The sequence below is a fragment of the Megalobrama amblycephala genome, linkage group LG9 (genome assembly GCF_018812025.1).
Source record: "Megalobrama amblycephala isolate DHTTF-2021 linkage group LG9, ASM1881202v1, whole genome shotgun sequence".
Lineage (NCBI taxonomy): Eukaryota > Metazoa > Chordata > Actinopteri > Cypriniformes > Xenocyprididae > Megalobrama > Megalobrama amblycephala.
Genome location: NC_063052.1, coordinates 11,105,446 through 11,126,746, shown reverse-complemented (window position 1 = coordinate 11,126,746; position 21,301 = coordinate 11,105,446). Strand labels below are relative to the sequence as shown.

The window sequence follows — 21,301 nt, the reverse complement described above, 5'->3', positions numbered from 1 at the left end:
CAGTTTCACAGTCTTTTTTTTTTAATCTATTAAAAAAAAAAAAAAAATCCAGAGTTTTCCTCAATTTCAGGAACATTGCAATCTATATGGACCAACATGGTTTACAATGAAGAACAACAACTTCAAAATCAGTTTGGAATGATGCTGTCAATGTCTTTAGTGTTGAAATATAATACAAACGCAGCGACTCTCAACAATCCCACTGGTGTTTAACTGCGTGTTTTCCATTTACAATATTCTTGTAGTTAACAATGACAAACTGCTTGCTTTCCAACATTCAGAAGTACAGTCAATATCCCAGAGGATGTGTACAGGTTCTCAGTTTTGCGGTTTTAAAAATGTCTGAAGTCCGAGTCGCTGTCTGAATCGGTCTCGTTGGATGTTTTGTCCGTCTCCAGGTGCAGCTCTCTGACAGTAAGGATGCGTGCGAGCATGCTGTCCAGAGCCTCGTCGCTCAGCGAGGTGGTTGTAAACCACGTAGGACTGCTGGGTACGCAGGAACGCTCGGGGCTCAGGTAGAATTGGTTCGCTTGTTGTCTTACTCCTGGTGAGCTGGAACAAACAACAGATCAGTATGACGACCAAATACACCATGACTCGTTTGATTAAAGAGCCCCTATTATGTTTTTTCGGATATTACCTTTCATGCATTGTGTGATATAGCGGTTTGTGAATGTAAAAGCTCTGTAATTTAAACGCACGATAAATGGAGTTACTGTGTCCCGAAAGAAAGCAAACTGTCTGAAATGAGTCGTCAGTAATTACAGTCTTACTTCCTGCTCAAACCTATGTAATTTAACACATTTGCATAATGCCAGTCTATGGTCTTCATTGGCTGCCCACAAACAATGTCTACTTTGACCCGCCCTCAAACACTGTAGTTGTAGCTGAGACTGGAAGAGTTTGGTTCGTGTTGTTGACATATTGAGAAGATGCGCTGCGCTGTGAAAGCAAATCCACTTTGCTGCACTTCAAAATGACACGGGCTGGAATTGATCCGGTAAAACCAATGCCACTATTGCTGTTCATATCACTGTGTATGAGTGCTAAGGAAGCCTCCAGAGCTGAAATTCAGATATGGTAATGGGCGTTTTGTGTCTGACACACGCTGTAAGCGGCTGAGCAATCAAAACAGACTGGGTCATCTGACCAATCAGAGCAGAGTAGGCTCTCAGAAAGGAGGGGTTTAGAGAGACTGAATCCTTGATTGAACCATTTCAGACACTGTGAGAAAAGAGCTGATGTTGCAATGTACGTTGAGAAAATGTAAGTGTTTTTTTGTTTGTTTTTGACCTTGGATGCATGTAAACCTATTGTAGGAGACTCCAAAACAAAATTAGGAAATTTGAAAATAGCATAATAGGGGCATTTTAAAGTAACCATGAACCATTTTTTACAGAATGTTGCAGTATTTATTATAAATAATTATGCTTTTTTTTTTTTTAAATGATTGTGCATACATAATCTTTAATCAAAAATGTTAACCTCCCTCCCTCATCTTTTCTCCACATGACATCTTAGTGGAGGGTGGGACTAAACATCCTCCACAACTGACTATAAACTGGCCTTCCAATCTGCCTCCATTTAGGTTTGAATGGTCCAAATTTAGTTGGAAAAGACGAAAAATGTACCAAGCACAATGTTCTCTCACCATTCCCGACATCTAACACACACTCACAGTTTTCGGCTGGTTTTGTGACTGTCAGAGCAGAAATGAAAGCTGCTGCTCTCCATGTTTTTCCATCATCTCTGGGCACCTTCATATGTAAACTGTGCAAAATTATTTTGTACAGTAGATCGAAAGATCTGAGGAAGCCCACATATTTACCATCTCATAGACCCTCCCCTTAAAGAAATCAGAACAGAAGAACGGTTGAAAGTGGACAAAAGAGATGGATTAAAACACCAGGTGTAAATGGGAATGTGTCTGCCTCGTCCAATTGTGATCTGATCAACCAAAATGCATCTTAATACCAGGTGTAAACAGGGTCTTAGTTACCAAATTAGTTAGTAACTATTAATGATCCAATCAATTCCCAAAGGATGAAATCAAGTCCCATCCTACATTTTTTTTCTCATTCCAAAATCTGCACTCAGATATACATCAAAATAGGGAAGAAAAGGCTACTGCAACTTTTGTTTCATGCTGACTATAAACAAACTGCTGACGTACCATTTTGAGAGATAGAACTCGTATAGCTTGACAGGACAGCGGAGAGGATTGTCTGAATTCTGCCGTATCTTTAACATCAATTTGCCGTTCATCTTCCTTCTTCCTCCTCTTTACAGGGACACCATCTAAATTGGACAAAAAGAATAATAAGTAACAATTAAAAAAAAAAAAAAAACAAAAAAAAACCAAAAAAAAAGTATGACTGACCCATGCTTGTGTCCTCTTTTGGGGGGTAGAAACGCAGGTAGGATACTTTGCAGTTAGCTGGACCCCGAGAGTAGCGTTTGACATTTGCAAAAGAGAGGCAACGGTGTTGCTCCACAGTCTTGTAGTTGAAGCACTTGGTGAAGAAATAGAGCAACGTGTTGAGCAGCACACCGGGTGAAAACGCTCCCAGCTGCTTACAGTCCCACAGATACTCCTCCTCCACACGAGAATGAACATAACCTGCACAAACAAAGAGGCGTTCGTTTGTAGCACAACAGAGAAACGAGCCAGTCTCATGTTGGTGTCTTAAATTACTCACCACTGGGCAAAATAGTTGGCTTCCATCCTTTGAGTACACAGCTCATTTCATGGCAGAATTTAGTGTAGAAGACATCAGAGAAGATGTTCTCCATACGATTGTTCTCAAACAGGTACTGCAAACATTATTTACGAGAGTCAATCAAACAAACTATATATAACATGATCGAATGTGTTCAGTTTGTGTGATTTCTTCTTGCTTCACCTGCTGGATGCCCAAGCAGAGGTAAAAGATGCTGTCAGGGCTGTACTTCTCTCCGCTGGGTCGACGAACTTCAGAGATGAACTTACAGAGGCCGTAGCTGAGTTCAGCCGTGCAACACTTCAACAGGTCCTCCTTTAGTGTCATAGTATGTGCTATGGATGATTAAGAGGACATGTTTAGTGCTTAAATGGCACAAAGTCTTCCTCTCAACTAAATACATTTAAGTTGGTCTAGTATTGCTTCTGAATTTTAGAACTTATTTTGGGGATTAAATGTTTGGTATAAAGTAAATTGAGACCTACAGCCAAATTTGGGAGCATCCATGTTGGGTTGGGCGTTCCTCCAGCGCACCCAGTCCTTCCAGGCATTGACGCCGTACTCGTGTTGCAGTTTGGAGAGGCTGTTTGGCAGCGCTGATGCACATTTATGACCCTACATGCCAAAAAACATAATAATATATATTGGTTAAAAAGAAAATCAGAAAATCAGTTTATTTTGCACAAAAATGATGAATCTCAATTTTCTTCTTTCTTATTACGTTAACGTTTTCCGCACTGCAAAAATCATAAGGCCCTATATGTTTGAATGGAGGTGAAGAATAATGCTGTTTTCGTTGTTCTTACCCTTTTCTTCTGAGGGAAGCTGTTGTTTCCTCTCTTGCGAGATCTTCGTTTGCCAGAATCAGTGTCTTTTTGTGTTTGCTCTCTGAGAAATTCAATGCTTTCTAAAATGTGAAAGGACAAAATATGAATGGAAGATAATAAACAACTTGGATTGCGTCGCAATTGATGAGATTTTCCATAATTTTTGACAATACTTTTCCGCCATGGACCCTTTTCATAGATTGATGAGGCATTTTCAGTTATCAACATTGCAAAGTTTCTAGTTTTTCATTATATTATGTTGCGAGGGTGTTTGTTTCTAATACAATGGCTGAGGGAGTGATGGCAAACACATCTTTCTCTCTTCTGACCAACGTAATCTCTTTATATTTTTTCCCTCTTTTGTAAAGCCACAGAAACTCTAACTGCAATTGGATCAAATGGAAATAGAATTTTTTTAAAAACATTTTTGCTATCATCGCCTGTTCACTGCTATAGAGGTTTATGCCTAGAATTAGGGGGTGCTGTTGCTGTTAACAACAACAACAACAACAAAAAAACCTCTGGCAGGGAAAGAGTTAACCCCATGATAAGCTCTTACCAACTGGGAAATCAGCCTCCAGGTCCATCTGTGGCTCTTCTGCTGCAGTAGAGACGGGGGTTTGTGTGGCAGAACTGGACGGAGGAGGCCTTTCAGGCTCTGGGGGTTGATCCCATGTCTGAGCAGAAGACACAGAGTCCTCCTCCCAACTCAGATTGCTCGATAGGGCTTCAAAATCAAGGTCCTCCATAATGTTACCAGTCTGATCTGGGTAACAAAACAAGATATGTATGTGACCAAAACCATTAAATGTGCATTTGCAGATTTGGTACACAGCCTAAACACCATAACCTTCAAAATTTCCATTACGTACCACTAGATGTGGTGTGTTTCTCCCTTTCTGTATCCTCAGCCACCATCTCTGCCATCATAAGGAGGTCAGCCTCCAGAGGGTCATCAGGGATCTTCTCTTTGATTTCCTGAATGGTCTTCACGATGTGCTCAGCGCTGTCCAGAGTTGTGGGGAAGAACAACGGCACTGGAACCTGCAAAGAGGAAAATGGTTTGAGTTTTAGGACATTTTACATTGTTCTACATTACAGAAAAATACTGAACCATGATAATGAGCCTTTAAAATATAAATTAAGCGCTCAAGCACACACATAAAGCTTTCTGCAATGCACTGGCAAAAGTAATGATTATAAAAAAAAAACAAAAAAAAACAAAGGAGACTGTACACTTGTATATTTGCCTAAGTACAATTATCTAGGATAACATTAACATTATAGCAGCAGCCATGTAAAGTTGCTAACGTTAGGCTACCAATGTTTCAAATGATAAGACATGTTTGAGGTCGATGAATGTAAGGCAATGTTTGGATTTCCTGGTGTTTGGATTTCACCACATGGGTCAGCCATGTCATCACCGACTATGTGACTTTGCTAACTCCTGTGGTGTTTTTTTTATCTGCTACTAACCAACTAAATAAAATTTGGTTAAGCCTCTTCTCGACTAACATTTAGTCGACTATTAGGGGGCAGCCCTAAAAACTACATCGTGCCAGAGCGGCAACTGTTTACGTGTCTACTTTAACATGTTTAAAGGAATATTCCAGGCACTTTTAAACATCTGTGACATGCTGTTCCTAAAGAAAATAATTTTGACTTGGAAAGTGAGGATGAGGAAGGGTAGGGAGTAGATGTACCGGAAGTGGAATCCCTACAGACTGTGGAACATATTGGCTGTAGAGATGCATGGGAACTGGCACATAGACTGGCACCGGCACAGGCAGCACTATCACTTTAGGCGTTTCATCTACAGGACAAAAGAGATGTCGGCATATGCAACAGTTGCAGCAACATGTATTTTGTTTAACAAAAAGGGAAAACAAATTGGGAAGATTTGTCCAGAATAAGGCTGCTAGCTATAGCACTGGAGTTAGTTCATACCTATTTGTGTCTCAGCATCAGCAGTGTGGGGTTTACAGGATGTGGCTTTGTTTTTGCTTATGGGTTTATATGTTATGTCCTTGTTCTTCATGATTTGGGATGTTGAGACAGGAGCTTTCGGAGCACGTTTCTGTGAGTAGAGCAAACAACAAAAGATCTGTTTACAGCAATTCAGATGCACTGAAATTATATAACAATATATAAATATAACATGTTATTGAAATCTTGGGTGTAAATACAGATTTTTCAAGACAAACTCACATGTTCTATAACTTTTACAATAACAGGAGCTGGAACAGAGCCTGAGGAAACAAAGGGTTAAATGTGAGTGATTTGAGCAACAAATGATGCATCTCAGTCTTTACAAGTGTTTAGTTTAAAGGACTAGTTCACTTTCAAATGAAAATTACCCCAAGCTTTACTCACCCTCAAGCCATCCTAGGTATATGACTTTCTTCTTTCTGATGAACGCAATCGGAGATATTTTTTTATAAATATCCTGACGCATATGAGCTTTATAACGGCAGTGAGAGGGACCAACGAGTACGAGCTGAAGAAAGTGCCTCCATCCTCATCCATCCATCAAAAACGTGTACTCCACACATCCATATTTAACAAGTTAAAGGATTAGTCCACTTTTAAATACACTTTTCCTGATAAATGTACTCACCCCCATGTCATCCAAGATGTTCATGTCTTTCTTTTGTCAGTCGAAAAGAAATGAAGGTTTTTGATGAAAACATTCCAGGATTTTTCTCCATATAGTGCATTTCAATGGCTACCAACAGGTTGAAGGTCAAAATTACAGTTTCAGTGCAGCTTCAAGGGGTTTAACGCCTTGAACGTACTTTCCGCTTCCGCATTCTTCATAACGCTTACGCTGAATGTCCTACGCCTTCCCTATTCAAGTTATGGAAAAAAACGAAACTGGCGCCATGTTCATTGTTTAAGTAGAATAGGGAAGGCGTAGGACATACAGCGTAAGTGTTATGAAGAATGCGGAATCGGAAAGTACGTTCAAGGCGATATTTTGTTTATAAAGCATGAACGGTTGTATTTTTGTCGAAAATGACTGATCGTTTCGCTAGATAAGACCCTTATTACTCATCTGGTATCGTTTAAAGCCCTTGAAGCTGCACTGAAACTGTAATTTTGACCTTCAATCTGTTGGTAGCCATTGAAATGCATTATATGGAGAAAAATCCTGGAATGTTTTCATCAAAAACCTTCATTTCTTTTCGACTGATGAAAGAAAGACATGAACATCTTGGATGACATGGGGGTGAGTACATTTATCAGGAATAGTGTATTTAAAAGTGAACTAATTAAAATAAAATATCTAGCTTTCACCCAAGACCGCCTTCTGTATTCAAGTTATGAAGAAAGTGTAAACTGCCGTGGCGTCAGTTAAGCTTTTCCCGTAAATAAATAGGGAAGGCGTAGGACATAGCGTAAGCTTTTTGAACTGCGAGAGTTTTACACTGTCTTCGTAAGTTGAATATGGAAGGCAGTCTGGATGAAGCTAGATATTTTACTTCATAACTTATATGTTTTTTAAAAATATGTTTTTTTTTTTTTTTTACACAAATACATTGCTTCACTTCAGAAGGCCTTTATTAACCCCCCAGAGCTGTGTGGAGTACACATTTATGATGGATGGAAGCATTTTCTTCAGCTCGTATTCGTTGGTCCCTCTCACTGCCGTTATAAAGCTCATATGCGTCAGGATATTTATAAAAATATCTCCGACTGTGTTCATCAGAAAGTCAGTCATATACACCTAGGATGGCTTGAGAGCGAGTAAATCTTGGGGTAATTTTCATTTGAAAGTGAACTTATCCTTTAACACAAGTGTTTAAATGGTTAATGTTTCTGCAGTTAAATCACCTTTCGGATCTGTGTTTCTGCGAACACCTGGCTGTTTGTTAGATGCACTTGAAAGTGAAACGACATTGGCAATGACCGGTGTGCCCTCTTTAGCACTTTGAGGGACTGCAGAGGATGCTGAAGTTGCACCTGTGGAGACAGTGACATCGCAGGACTCCAGAATAAAAAAAGTGAAACATTTAAGAATTGCCACACTGACCCCCAGCCAATTACAGAATCTAAAGAATGAACCAAGAATGAAAAAAATAAAAGCAGTGAGAGAAAAGCAGACCAACCCAAATATCTAAGTAACGTAAGTTAGTATAAAAGAGAACATACTCTGTGTGGCTACAGATTTGCTTGTAGCTTTGATGATAGCTCCAGTGACGCCCTGCAGACTGCAAAAGAACATCAGGCACCGCAGGCTGCAGAAATGCTTCATCTCACCCAGCCAGTTCACTGTCTCTGTCATTTTCTTGGCCTGCCTGCACATGGAGCACTTTATTTCCTGTCAAAATTGTGCAGCAGGAACAATTACTGTTACTTTCAGAAGCAACACTGGTTGCATAATGTCCAATGTTGCAGCAAAATGGAACTTCAGACCTGCCAACCTTGGATTTTTTTTTTGAGAACCAGTGTGACGGGATGGGGTTTGAGGGGAGGTCATATATATTCTCAATTTTGAAAATGCAAGACACACACTTGTATATGTGGTTTACATTTGTATATGTGGTTTACTCCATAGACGTAATGGTTTTTATACTGTACAAACTGTATATTCTATCCCCCTACACTACCCCTACCCATCACAAGAAACTGTCTGCATGGTGTCAAAAAACAACAACATTTAGTATGTTTTTTAAGCCATTTGGTTTACGAGTTGGTTCACGTTGTAATACCCATGTCATTATACACATTTGTGTCCTCATAAACCATGTATACAAGAACACACACACCCCTTCATAAGTCTAATTTTGACTTACACTCCTCAGTTATATACAGTGAAAGTCAAAAATTTTAATACAACCGCTCAAAACCATTTTTTTTTTTATTATTCATGATTAATATTGCATTGCATAATGTGTGCTTATACAAACTGACAACCACAAGTGAATCACATTCGATTATTTAATATAAATGAATTTTTTTTTTTTTTTGCAATTTCAAGTATTTACATTAGGGATATGCGCTACAACTGACAGTCGTTTAAACTGAAGTTTTGTAATGACTAGTCAACTAGTCTAAAATTAAGAAACGCTTAGAAAACCAAAAAATATAAAATAATTTATTATTCCAATATCTAAATATGATACTAAATCCCAAAGAAAAAAAGGGTTTGTGACGTGCTGTCTTTGAATTTGATCATTGCACATTATAAACAAGACAAGCATTCGCTGAATAAACATTAGGCAATACAAACATATTTATAGAAAACAGCTGACAATGAATAGACAGGACCAATAAGAGCAAACGAATCAAGTATTCAAGAAAATCAAGCATAAGTAAGCAGAGTCCGACATTTAACGAGGGGTTATGTTAAAGGTGATAGAGAGGATTTTTTCGTCGACTGAGAATCCAAAGACTGTTACTGAGTTTTTGAAATGAGCGCATGCGTAAGAACAGCCCCCCTCCTTCACAGCTCATTTCGAGGGAACACCTCCCAAAACTCGTGCAGGAGTATTGGAACACGAGTGTTTACCATCGGTATTCGCTGTGTCGTGTTTTTTGGATTCATTATGTCGGACTCACCGCAGGTAACTCATAATCTGCAGTGGTTACTCCATTCTCCTGACAAAAACATTGCATGCGGCGCCTGTGGAGTGTGAAAAAAGTTACTGGAGCGCGCAGCCGCGCACGTCTCTCACAAAGAACGTCACGGCAGTGATTGACAAGCCAGAGGGCCAATTGTTTACGCGATGATCGCGTAAACGATTGGCTGATGTTTTTAAGGCCCTACCTCGTGCACAGATGATGTATATTAATATTATTACTTTCAGTGCACCTAATAAATAGTCTTTTATCAGTTAGTAAAGACAGTTTCAAGTAATATTGCAAAAATGTATAAAACAAAACATCCTCTTTAACACCTTTAAGGGGTTTCATTTAACGAATTTTAAAAACATGGATTGATAATATAAAATAATTTCTGACATTTTGACAAAAAAAAAAAACAAGCATGAACCAATTTTAAACCTAGCATGTCAATTTTCATTTTACAAAATTGTGCACGTGCGTTTGTTTGCGTGAGAGAGCTCGCACAGCACTGAGACAACGGTACTTTTAAATCCATAAGTACCTAACTAACGTGCTAGTTTTCATACAAAATAAATATGTAACAATAAGGTACTTAATAATTAGGTAGTTATTAACACAATAACACATGTAGGCTACGTTTCTCAACACTGAGAATGAATAAATAAACGCGTTTCTCCAGACTCGCGCTTGTCAAGCATCCACAAACCACAGCACTTTCATAATCAGTAAGCCATATAGCAATTTAGATTTATTGTGCAGCATTAATTGAGCATTTTATACTCGTTTACCTTAAGGAGTTAGAAGTGCCGTGAGTACTGTACTGTCCTCGCTTGAGAAATCAGTCAGACGGCGGGAGGGGAGGAGGGAGATCGGGCGGGCAGGATTTTGTGTTGCTGTCGATCTGCAGTCTCTTTTTAATGATAGGCCTTACGCATTTGTCAATAATCCCTGCTTGCTTTTTGGGGAATGGACCCAGCGCTATGATTGGTCAAACTCTTCTTTACTACTGCTTTACTGCTGTCACTTGATTTGAGTACTGTGCCTGTCACCAGGTTTTTGCGTAGTTTAGAGTGACAAATCGTACCAGCGTAATTTGAGGTCAAAATGCGTATATACTACGCAAAATGCGAACATGTTGGCAGGTCTGGAACTTAGTACGAAACAATATGTGACCACTTCATGGCCTTTTTCTGTATGACTTAAGTAACCAAGTAACTAAGCAACTACATAACTAAAACAACTAAATAAATAACTAAACTATATATCTAATTTCATGTAAATAACTAATTCACTTAAATAACTAAACTAAGTCAATAAGTAAAAAAAAAAAATAATAAAAAAAATAAAAAAGCAAATAAAATTAAATTGCTAAAATAAAATATTACCTGGCGGATTAATGAACGATGTTTTAACAAGCAATCGTTCCCACAGAACTCCTCTTGCTTGCCATCAAAGACCTCAGTCACTACAGTCTTTGAGGTGCTGTCACAATAGAAGCAGTTGCGACAGTGTTTCTTTCCCCACCGCTTGACCAGGTCATGCTCAAAGAGTGACTTGCATCCTGTACAGAAAAGAATAAATCCACAAACACAAGGTCACATGCATATATTGACAACCCACATTTGTGGTTATTAAAAAATAATATTAATGAGCTTACTCTCATTGCAGAAAGAACGGTCAAACTTGTTTATCCTTCTCACTATTTTCACAGTTTTATTGAGCTTGCAGTATTCACAGCGAGCCACCGCGTTGTTGATCCTTCTGAACTCATCAATACAATCATTATCGCAGAAAGCATACATTTTCCTCTGAAAGATCAGATAAAACATTAAAAATAGGTTAAACATTACAAACCAGGACATCAGTCAACTATCAATATATTTTGGTTTGTCTTTATGTAATATTAATAAGTACATATAATCAAATAATGAATAGACTAGTAGGCCATTTACAAATTATCTAGCCCCCTATTTATTTTAAATATGATCATTTCGTCTAATTAGGGATTCAAGCATGTAGCGCTGGAACCCTATTGTAATTATTAAGTTGTCTATTATTATAATTATAGTGCTGTAAAAGGGATCGTGCAGATCTAACCGTAAAGCCAAAGACATGTGGCCAGATGGTAGGTCTGGGGAGACATTGACATGGCCAATAGGGGGTCCATCACGGACATGTTGAGCGCATGAACACAACGGCCAATCAGAGGTGTCAAGTTTCATCTGTATCCAGTGTAGACAGCGTCAGTGATTATAATGGGTTCTATATGCTTTTGATGTCAGGCTCACATCCAGTGTAGGCAAATGTCAGCCAGTGGGCGCGGCCTACAGTGCTATGATGTATTTCTATTTGATGCCGTTTTGCTCTGGAGGCAGGCATATACAAATGTATTTGGCTGTGTGATGTCACAGATTCCAAAATTTTGGAAATTTTGGAGCTTTATTAAATGCTTTGTTTCTAATGAGGAGGACATTAAGCTATGAAATTTGCAGGATGTTTTAATTGTACAAAGACCTCTTATATGTCAAAAGATCAAGGCGATTTTGATTTCTCATGTCATGACCCCTTTAAAACTACGTTTTTGTAATTGGCCTAATTAAAAATGTAGGTCCAGTTTACAGGAGTACCTTGAACTCCAGCAGCTCTGGTTTGTGGAAGAATGAGTTCAGACACTGAGAGCAGGGGATCTTGGTGACTGTTTGGCCCTGATCACTGGGAGCGCTAGTCTTTGTTGACGAGCTGGACTCTGTTGAAGCAGGTTTGGTAGCAGCAGGTTTTGGGGTAGATGTGTTGTTGCTTGTAGATGTTACCATATTCACCTGGTTGTTAGGTTGTGTCTTACTGAAGGACTCCTGAACCAAACAAAAAGATCAACACAAACTAATATCATTCAAATTGTTCAAGTACGATTTCTATAATACTATGAAGAAAGAGTAGTGCCAGATATAACAGTACTATACCTTATATGCTAGTACACAGGAAAAGGAGCAGAAGTTCTTAACGGATCCATCAAACATGGCTATGTGGTATTGAGGCACTAGTTTCAGCTTGCAGTTGTTGCATTCCACAGGAATACCTTGTTTGCATGCAGACAATAAAGATATTCAAGCATACAGAAAAACACAGTTGTAAATGTTAAATAGAATAAGTGTTAATGGTGTTAAAATGTAATTCATAAAATTAATTTAAAAAAAAACAATCAAAAAACGTATAAAAATACATATTTGATTAACCAAATGCATTAACTTTAAAAGCTGTAGTGTTGACTAAACTAATTAAACCAGTGCAATTTATGATGTCTGGGTGACCATCTATAGTACTGTCATGTATTTATCATTATTAAAGGGACAGTTCACACACAAATTAAAATTCTGTCATCATTTACTCACCCTCAAGTTATTCCAAAACTGTATGAACTTCTTTTTTTCTGTGGAACACAAAAGATGATATTTTGAAAAATGTGCAAGTGTTGTTTGTCTATACCATAAAAAAAAAAAAAAAGTCAATGGGGTCCAATGTTTTGTCAAAATATCTTTTGTTGTGTTCCACAGAAAAAAGAAAATTATACAGGTTTTAAGTGATATGAGGGTGAGCAAATGATGATTTTTTTCAAAGTTGTAGTTTTTATGGAGTTGACATTTCATAAAAATATTAAATATATTCCTTTACACTACTGTACTTTAAATTTAATATACTACAGTACAATACAGATTTTTTTTTAAAGAAATTATTTTATTCTGCAAAGATGCATTACATGGATCAAGTGACAGTAAAGATTTATTTTACAAGATTTCTATTTCAAATAATTGCCATTTCTTGAGCAGCAAATGATTTCTGAAGGATCATGTGACACTGAAGACTGGGGTAATGATGCTAAAAATTCAACTTTGAATTTACAGCATCATTACACCAATTACATTTTCAAATATAATCAAAACAGAAAGGTTATTTGAAATTGTAATAATATTAATGTTTTTCCTGTATTTCTGATTAAATAAATGCAGCATTGGCAAACATAAGAGACTTCTTTCAAAAAGATTTTAAAAATCTTACCGGCCCCAAACTTTTGAATGGTATTGTAGGTATTGGCTAATATCTCAAATAAATTATCAGTTCTCATGCTCTGACTCTAAAAATAGTATCAGTGCATTCCTATGATTAAGTACACAGAGATGTGGTAAATATATGGTCATGGTACCTGACGAACTGGTCTGGCCTTTACTCGCTGTGACACAGGAAGTGGAGCAGAAAAGCTCCCTGATGCCCTCTGAGTTGGGACTGTCCACCGCATCTGCAGCCGGGCGCAGGGTATGACACGTTTTGCAGCTGACAAGTTTCAGGCTCTTCTATAAGTGAAGATCAGTTTATCCAATTTATTTATTTGCACATATAATTCACCTTAAAGTGCCCCTATTATGCTATTTTAAAAGGTGCCTAATTTTGTTTTGGAGGTCTCCTACAATAGGTTCACATACATCCAAGATCAAAAACACTTTATTATTCTCTTAATATACAATGAACAATATCGCCTCATTTCTCAAAGAGCCTGAAAATGGTGTGTTTGAAAATTCTGTCTCTCTAATCCCCTCCTTTCTGAGAGCCTGCTCTGCTCTGTTTGGTCAGACGGCTCAATTTGTTGGTCTGCCATTTGCAGCACGTGTTGGAAACAAAATGCCTATTAAGCATATCTAAAAACAGTAACAATGATGTTGGTTGGTTTTTCCGTATCAATTCCAGTGCGAGTCTTCAACCTTTTAAAGCGTGGCAAAGTGGATTCACAGCACTGAAAACAGCATCTTCTCGAAAGGCCTCAAAGTAGACATTGTTCGCGGGCAGCCAATAAAGACAAATTTGTTATATTGTTATATAGGTATGTAACAGGAAGTGAGACTGGAATTTCTGACGACTCGTTTTAGCAGTTCAGAATAGATTCTTTAGTTTAGCAGACAACTTTATTTGTCATGCACTTTATTCATTACAACTTTGCAGACCTTTTGCATTCACAAACAGCTATATTACATATATATGAAAAGTAATATCGAAAAAGCGCAATGGGGCACTTTAACAATAGCATTTGAACAAAATGACTGAAAGCTTAATGAGTATTACTGTTCCTTTGCAGTTACCTGTTTAAAGGCTGTGAGGCAGTTTTGTTTGCAGAACTGCATAACTCTGTCCTCCATTCGCAGAGATGGACACTGACTGTCAGTGCCATAGCAGTATCCACCACAGTTCACACAGCTGCTCATGTTCAGCTTATTGGAGGAGCGAAACTGGTTGAAGCAGCTGTCGCTGCACAGCTTATGGACGGAGCCCATGAAGTTCACTTCGTGACGAGTCTGAGAAATGACAATTTCAGATCTTTGAAAACTCAGCCACATAAATTATATTAATTAGACAACTAAAGCAACAAAATATGCTTTTACAATTTATTAACAAGTCTCTTTCCGAATGAGCACACTATAATCATCACAACCCTGCATCTTGGGGGAAAAAAATAAATAAATAAAAATTCTACTGACTTGCAAAACAGGCCTAATATTACCTTATTTGATGATGCTGAGTTCAAAAATTACCACTGCTCTCTATACACAGAGTATGTGCGATCGTGAATTAGAAAGCGACAGCGAATTCAAAAGCGATATCAATATCCCGCATATAACCCCGCAATATCCCTGATGAATATTGGCCAGCCCTATGAATCGATATCAAATTGAATTAAATCGAATCGCGAAATTTGTGTCAATGCCCAGCCCTACAGAACAGTGTATTTTTGAGCACAGATGGAGAAGTCTACTCACCACTCCAGTCTTCTGACACATACTGCACTTGAAGTTTAAAGCACTGAAGCATTTCTGACTGCAGAAGTCCTTCACAGTCCCTAACATGTCCACCGGGCCAATTATGGCGTTATGGTCACGAATCTCTCTGAAGGTAAAAAAGGTACTTCAAGTCAGCTCATTCTAGCAATATACAACTGTACAGCTGAATGAAATGTCGCAAGCGTACTTATGGCAGCAGTGACATGTTTTCGTCTTGCTGCTGCAGAGACATGCAGGAGAGCAGTAGAGTTTAGAAGAGCCACTGCGCTGGAATGCAGTCTGTCCCTTCAGCATAACCTTATTACAGGTTGTGCACAGCACACCAAGTCGATTAAAAGGTTGAACAGATTCAGCTGGGATTGATGGTGCCTTTGCTGGGAAGCCTACTGGAGCTCCTGTGACACGAAGAGGACAATGTAAGAATGCAAGAACAGACTTTAGACCCTTAAAAGGAAAATCTCACGCAAAAAGTTTTTTTTTTTTTAATATCCTGTTTGAAGGAGGTTACTATATGAGGAACTCTATGACAAAGTCACATGGGGTTGGAACAACAGCTTACAACCACTGTAATGCTTATACCGATGGATGCAGTGGAAGCATTTACTCCAACAGACAATGCAGCTCGAATCTTGACATCATCAGGCGTTTGGTCAAAATCCTGAAAGCATAAACACATTGGGATAAATCCATAGTCACTCATTTATAAAAATCTGTGTACTCAAAATGCCATACAGTATGTCATATCTTATATAACAAACTCTACCATTCAAATGTTTGGGGTCAGTAAGATTTTTTAAATTCTTTTCTGAAAGAAGTCACACCAAAACTGCATTTATTTGTTAAAAATATAGTGCAAATAATATTATGAAATATTATTACAATCTAGAATAAAATATTTTATAATGTTGTCTATTTCTGTACATTTGAAAATGCAATTTATTTCAGTTAATTTTCAACATCAATACTTCAGTCTTCAGTGTCACATGATCCAAAATGCATTCTGAAATGCTGTTTTGGTACACAAAAATAAGTCTTATAATTACCAATGTAATTTTAAAACAGTTCTTCTGCATAATGTTTTTGTTGAAAAAGTGAAACTTATTTTCAGGATTTTTTAAAGATTAGAAAGTTCAAGAGAACTGCATTTATTTGAATCAGAAATTGTTTGAGACAATGTCTTTTGATCATTTTAAAGTATAAATTTCTTTCAAACAAACAAAAACTGAGCCCACACTTTTGAATGGTAGTTTGTGTTGCATGAAAAATTTATTTTATGACAAACATACAACTTTTCTACTTTCTACTAAAATCTCAAGTACACCTCACCTCATCATCCTTAATGTTTCTCAGTGGGGACTGCGGTGCTTTTTTCCACTCTTCATCCATTGGTTCATCCTTGATCTTCAAAGGTAAAATGACAGAGGACGCTTTAATTTTTTTTGGTCAACAGCCTGTGTTTGCTGGACAAATTTAAGTGATTTTATGTGCTCCGTGGACTGGCAAACAAACTCAAATTTATTTTCCCTCAGCGGTAAACATTAAACAGGTGTGCTGTGCTTACCGTTAATGTAGCAGATTCCTTCGTCTTGGCTTTTACGTCTTTGGCTTTCTTTGCTTCTGTTAAACAGGAAAGGTTTGCAAATCATGTTCAATACAACAAAAATAAACAGTATAATACTTGTTATGAATTTACTATTATTGTTTAATATATAGCAGCAGGATTTTAAACCAACTAAAATGCATTTATTGGTTCAATTACCCAAATCTGCTGGTCCATTCACTCCCATATTCCCATTATAATCCTCATTCTGGTCCACTGCCATATCATTCGTGTCCTCAACTTTAGTGATCACAAGCTCTTCCGAACACTGTGCTGTGTCCTCTGCGTTGATATCTCTGTCCTTGTTCTCCTCTGATTCAGTGGCTTCCTTCTTATGCTCATAGTGTCCCAGTACACTCTTGTTTAATTCTCTGTCCTGGTCTAGTGTATTGTCCTTTTCTGCTCCACTTCCCTGGTACGTGTCCGGATGTCCTGTGAAATCCTCACTGGCCATAAAAACACCTGCTGCAGACGTAGAACCCAGCTGTGAAACTGTAGACTGTGCTCCTAAAAGTGGGAAATTATTAATCATTAACACTTTATATTACTGTGCCCTTGATACACGTTACATGTACTACTTATAGTAATAACAGTAAATAGAGTTACAGACTGGAGCTTGAAATAAACCTATAGTAATTGAAAAGATAATTTTTTTGTTTTATTGTACTTGTTCTATTTCATTGAATTTGCTTTTATGTTTATATTCTTAACTATAATAAACTAAATATAACTATATTGTGATATATAAATATAGATATCTCATGAAATAAAAGGTTTGAAACAAGGTTTTGATCATTTTGCCTTCTGAAGTAGCAGCAGAATCCATGCTGACGTTTACATCAGAACTTCCTTCCATTGGCAGTCCAATCTTTGCAGGATCATCCTGTCAGAAAACAATCAGTGGAGCAATATTACAATCATGATTTAGAAGTAAAACCTGCTCACTTTCAAGTTGTGTGACAAAATATGTGAGGACTTACCATTTGGTAGTACCATGTGGGGGGAAGAGCATAGTATGTCCCAAAAATAGATGGAGATGGAGATGGAGATTGAGATGGAGATGTAGATGTAGACGTAGACTGATTTGAAACGGTTAAAATGAGTTTTGACTGTTGCCCACGTTGTACAGGGCAGGTTCTGTGGTTCTTTTGCTTTCCTGAAGTTGACTCAAAATCATCCGCAAAATACACATCGTCATCATCATCATCATCGTCATCTTCCTCTATATCTCCACAGTCATCTGCTGACAGGGCATCTGGATCACTCGCAGTCTCCTAAAACGGCAGCAAAAAAACAATGTTATAGGAATAATTCTGCCGTTATTTACACATCCTCATGCCATTTCAAACATTTATGTTTTTGTTATCACCTCTGAACACAATAGGAAACAGTTCTTTTCTGGACAATGGCAATTTATGGCCAAAATTGAATGAACAAAACATCATAAAAGTAGTCCATATTGCTCGTGCAGCACATTCAAAGCCTTCTGAAGCCATACTATAGTTATGGGTAAGGAAAAAATATGAAATTTAAATCATTCTTCACTAATAATTAGGGTTGGAAAGGGGGTAAATTTCCGGAAACTTTCCCTGGGGAATTTTGGAAATATCCCAATTTGGAAACTTAACAGGAATGTATGAGATTTTATAAATTTATATAAATGTATATTATACTGTTGTCAATCCACGTTCATGACTCCGCAGTGACGCTGCTGACATAAGAATTTACACAGTCGGGTTCTTCTGGTAACGTTATTTATTATTTCCTTTCTGTAACTGCCATGGTTAGGGTTTCCACGAGCAGAAACTTTAGCAATGTTGTGTCCTTGAATTGCTGTCAGAGTTATCACAATGATTGTGTGTCCACACAAATCTGTTAGCCTATTTGGAATAACAAGAATCTTTATTTTTAGAAATTGGTAGGCTATGATAACGAATCGTTCTTGTGAGATTTATTTACGAGTAATGGACACCTGAAAGCAGCACATCCACATATAATACTCCGAAGAATTAATGGTGTTAAAGATTAATGGTAAAGATTTTAGATCATTTTACATCATACCAGTTTAAACTGAACTGCTGCAATATATTAAGATTATTTAATTTGTAAGAAGTGTATTGAAAATACAAAACAGAAGTGGCCTGTGTGTTCATTTAATGTTATTCCCTGGAGAAATAATTTGATTTCATTCATTTAAAGGGATAGTTCACCCAAAAATGAAAATTCTGTCAGTAATTACTCACCCTCATGTTGATACAACCATGTAAGTCTTTCTTTCATCTTCGGATCACAAATTAATATTTTTGTGCTGGCATAGCCGGAAGCGCTAAACTTTGTTTACAAGCAGGTGAACATATCATAACATAATATCATGACTTTAACAATTACCACATACTGCTTCCACTTACCTTGTTGGTCTGTATAAACAAGTTGGGCACAGCTGTTGATTTCAGTAATCTTTTTTGTTGAACTGATTTGAAGTCGTCTGGAGAGAAATGTTCACTGCACAACTTCATGTGCTTGACGAAATTAATCGGTGAATTAACATCCCGTTGAACAGCCAGCAGCCATAGATTCAGTCGCTCACGATCATTTGATGGGAAACGGTGAAAGGTAAGCCGTTCATTTTGTGGCAATGTTAAGGCACCTTTACGTTTACTCGTTAGTTTTTCACGATTCGGACATCCAGGAAATGCACACTTTCTAACCATTGTAAACAATTACTTAGAGCGAGACCAAAAGCACGATCAATGTCGAATTCAATAGCTTACATACAGCGCGCGCGTTCACCTGCTTGTAAACAAAGTTTAGCGCTTCCGGCTATGCCAGCACTTCATCTTGAACACTAGGTGGCGGTAATACTCCTAAGGAGTGAGCAGCCAGTAACAAGTAGTAGTAGAAGAAGACCGTCGTCAGTTCAGTTCTCGCGCATGCGTCATGGAGCTCTCGTGAACTAACGTCAGAGGCCTACAAGAGAGAAAATGAATAGTTGAATAAAGTCGTTCTTTTGTTTGTTTTTTTCGCACGAAAAGTATTATCGTCGCTTGAGCCACTGTTGTGGCATGGACTATTTAAACATTTTCTTCAATGACTTACTGGACGGACAAGTTTTGGCCCCCTTAAAGCCAATGGAGGAGTATTCCACCGCTCATATTTAATCACAAAAATATTAATTTGTGATCCGAAGATGAAAGAAAGACTTACATGGTTGTATCAACATGAGGGTGAGTAATTACTGACAGAATTTTCATTTTTGGGTGAACTATCCCTTTAATGCTGCTATAACAAAGTACTGTTGTAATTCCTCTGTATATTTTTGTATGCGACGATCTTGTTCTGCAATAAAGAGATGAATAATGACAATGTTTTTTTTTACTATGGTAAAAAAGCCACATACATGAGTGTTTTACAACATTAACAGTCTTCATGTAGAACTAGTATTATATTAAACACAATTTGTATTATTATGCATGTCATATTTATTGAAATAAAAGTGGAAATAGACTTTGATATTTAAAAAGAATGAGCTTATGTTGATCTTCATTGTACATAGCTTTGAATGAGAAGTTTTTTTACTGCACGTAAATGTTGGAAACATGCGTTTATTTGACAAATATATATATAAAGCTTCATCTGCAATAAAGACAGCAAAGTTTGCAAGATACTGAAGCCATACAGACACGTTCTGCTGCCCGTACGTATTCAACTCCTCCGACTTCAAGCAGTAAATCGAGCCGATCAGTAAGTTTGTTTGAGATCTGCGGCTGCCAAATACCTCACCTTGAATTTACATAAAATTAGGCGACTACAGTCATCCTCTAACCACATTTGTGGCATATGTACAACTATTGAGTGCACTTCATTCGAGTCGCGCTAGTATTCCACTATGCTGACGGAAGTGAGGATGCACTGCATTGAGTCCAACCGTAACACTGCACGATCTCACTATACTGCTTACACACATACCTTTGTGTGTGGTAAACGCAAGCTGGGCACAGCTGTTATTTTCAGTTTTGGACGTATCTTTCCCGGACCCGGTCTGAAGTCGTCTGGTGAAAAATGCTCACTGCACAATGTCAGTAGACGGGCGAGTTGAAGAGGTAAATCAATATCTCGCTGAACACGTAGCAGCCATCGCTTTAGTCGCTCTGGATCGTTTACCGGGAAAGAGTAAAAGTGAATCCTTTTATCTGTCGGCGTTGGTAATGCACTTTTACGTCGCCGTGGTTGTTTTTGACGATTAGGACATCCGCGACATGCACACTTACGCACCATTTAAAAAAAAAAAAAAAAAAATAATAATAATAATATATAATATATTATATATATATATATATATATATATATATATATATATATATATATATATATATATATATATATATATAGCAATACCAAAATACAAACAATGTAGAATAGCTTGAATACAGCGTGCGTCTCCCTCAGAATGTAAACGAACCTCTGGCGCACCAGATAACACGTCACAGCGTCTTACGTCAGCAGCGTCATGCGGAGTCGTGAACTAGTGATGGGAAGTTCGGATCATTTTACCGACTCGGACTTTTGAGTCTCGTTCAGCAAAATGAACGAATCTTTTTTCGAGTCATTTCGTTCATTTTAGCAAAATGAAAATAAAATGTTACGTGTTACTTCCCCAACACATATACTACTTATGCAAACGTTGATCACACTACAAACAATACAAAACTACAATGCTATAAGATTCAGAAATGATTAATTTATTCTTGACCTGGATCTTCAGTT

General features: G+C 37.6%; 1 protein-coding gene across 1 annotated transcript; it reads right to left on the bottom strand.

Annotated features, from left to right (window-relative positions):
• Positions 1 to 3: 3 nt before the first annotated feature.
• LOC125274959 (zinc finger MYM-type protein 4-like) lies at positions 4 to 20,837 on the bottom strand. The gene is given in 31 exon segments (XM_048201548.1): positions 4 to 552; positions 2,174 to 2,253; positions 2,255 to 2,298; positions 2,381 to 2,620; positions 2,700 to 2,814; positions 2,904 to 3,055; positions 3,206 to 3,335; positions 3,527 to 3,627; positions 4,107 to 4,313; positions 4,420 to 4,591; positions 5,251 to 5,360; positions 5,495 to 5,624; positions 5,756 to 5,796; positions 7,382 to 7,510; positions 7,700 to 7,868; positions 10,501 to 10,676; positions 10,773 to 10,923; positions 11,743 to 11,967; positions 12,076 to 12,191; positions 13,314 to 13,461; positions 14,242 to 14,454; positions 14,917 to 15,043; positions 15,125 to 15,332; positions 15,517 to 15,595; positions 16,264 to 16,367; positions 16,370 to 16,397; positions 16,499 to 16,554; positions 16,697 to 17,044; positions 17,339 to 17,420; positions 17,518 to 17,811; positions 20,504 to 20,837. Coding segments are annotated over 31 exon segments (4,704 nt in total). The 5' UTR covers positions 20,813 to 20,837; the 3' UTR covers positions 4 to 332.
• Positions 20,838 to 21,301: the final 464 nt, after the last annotated feature.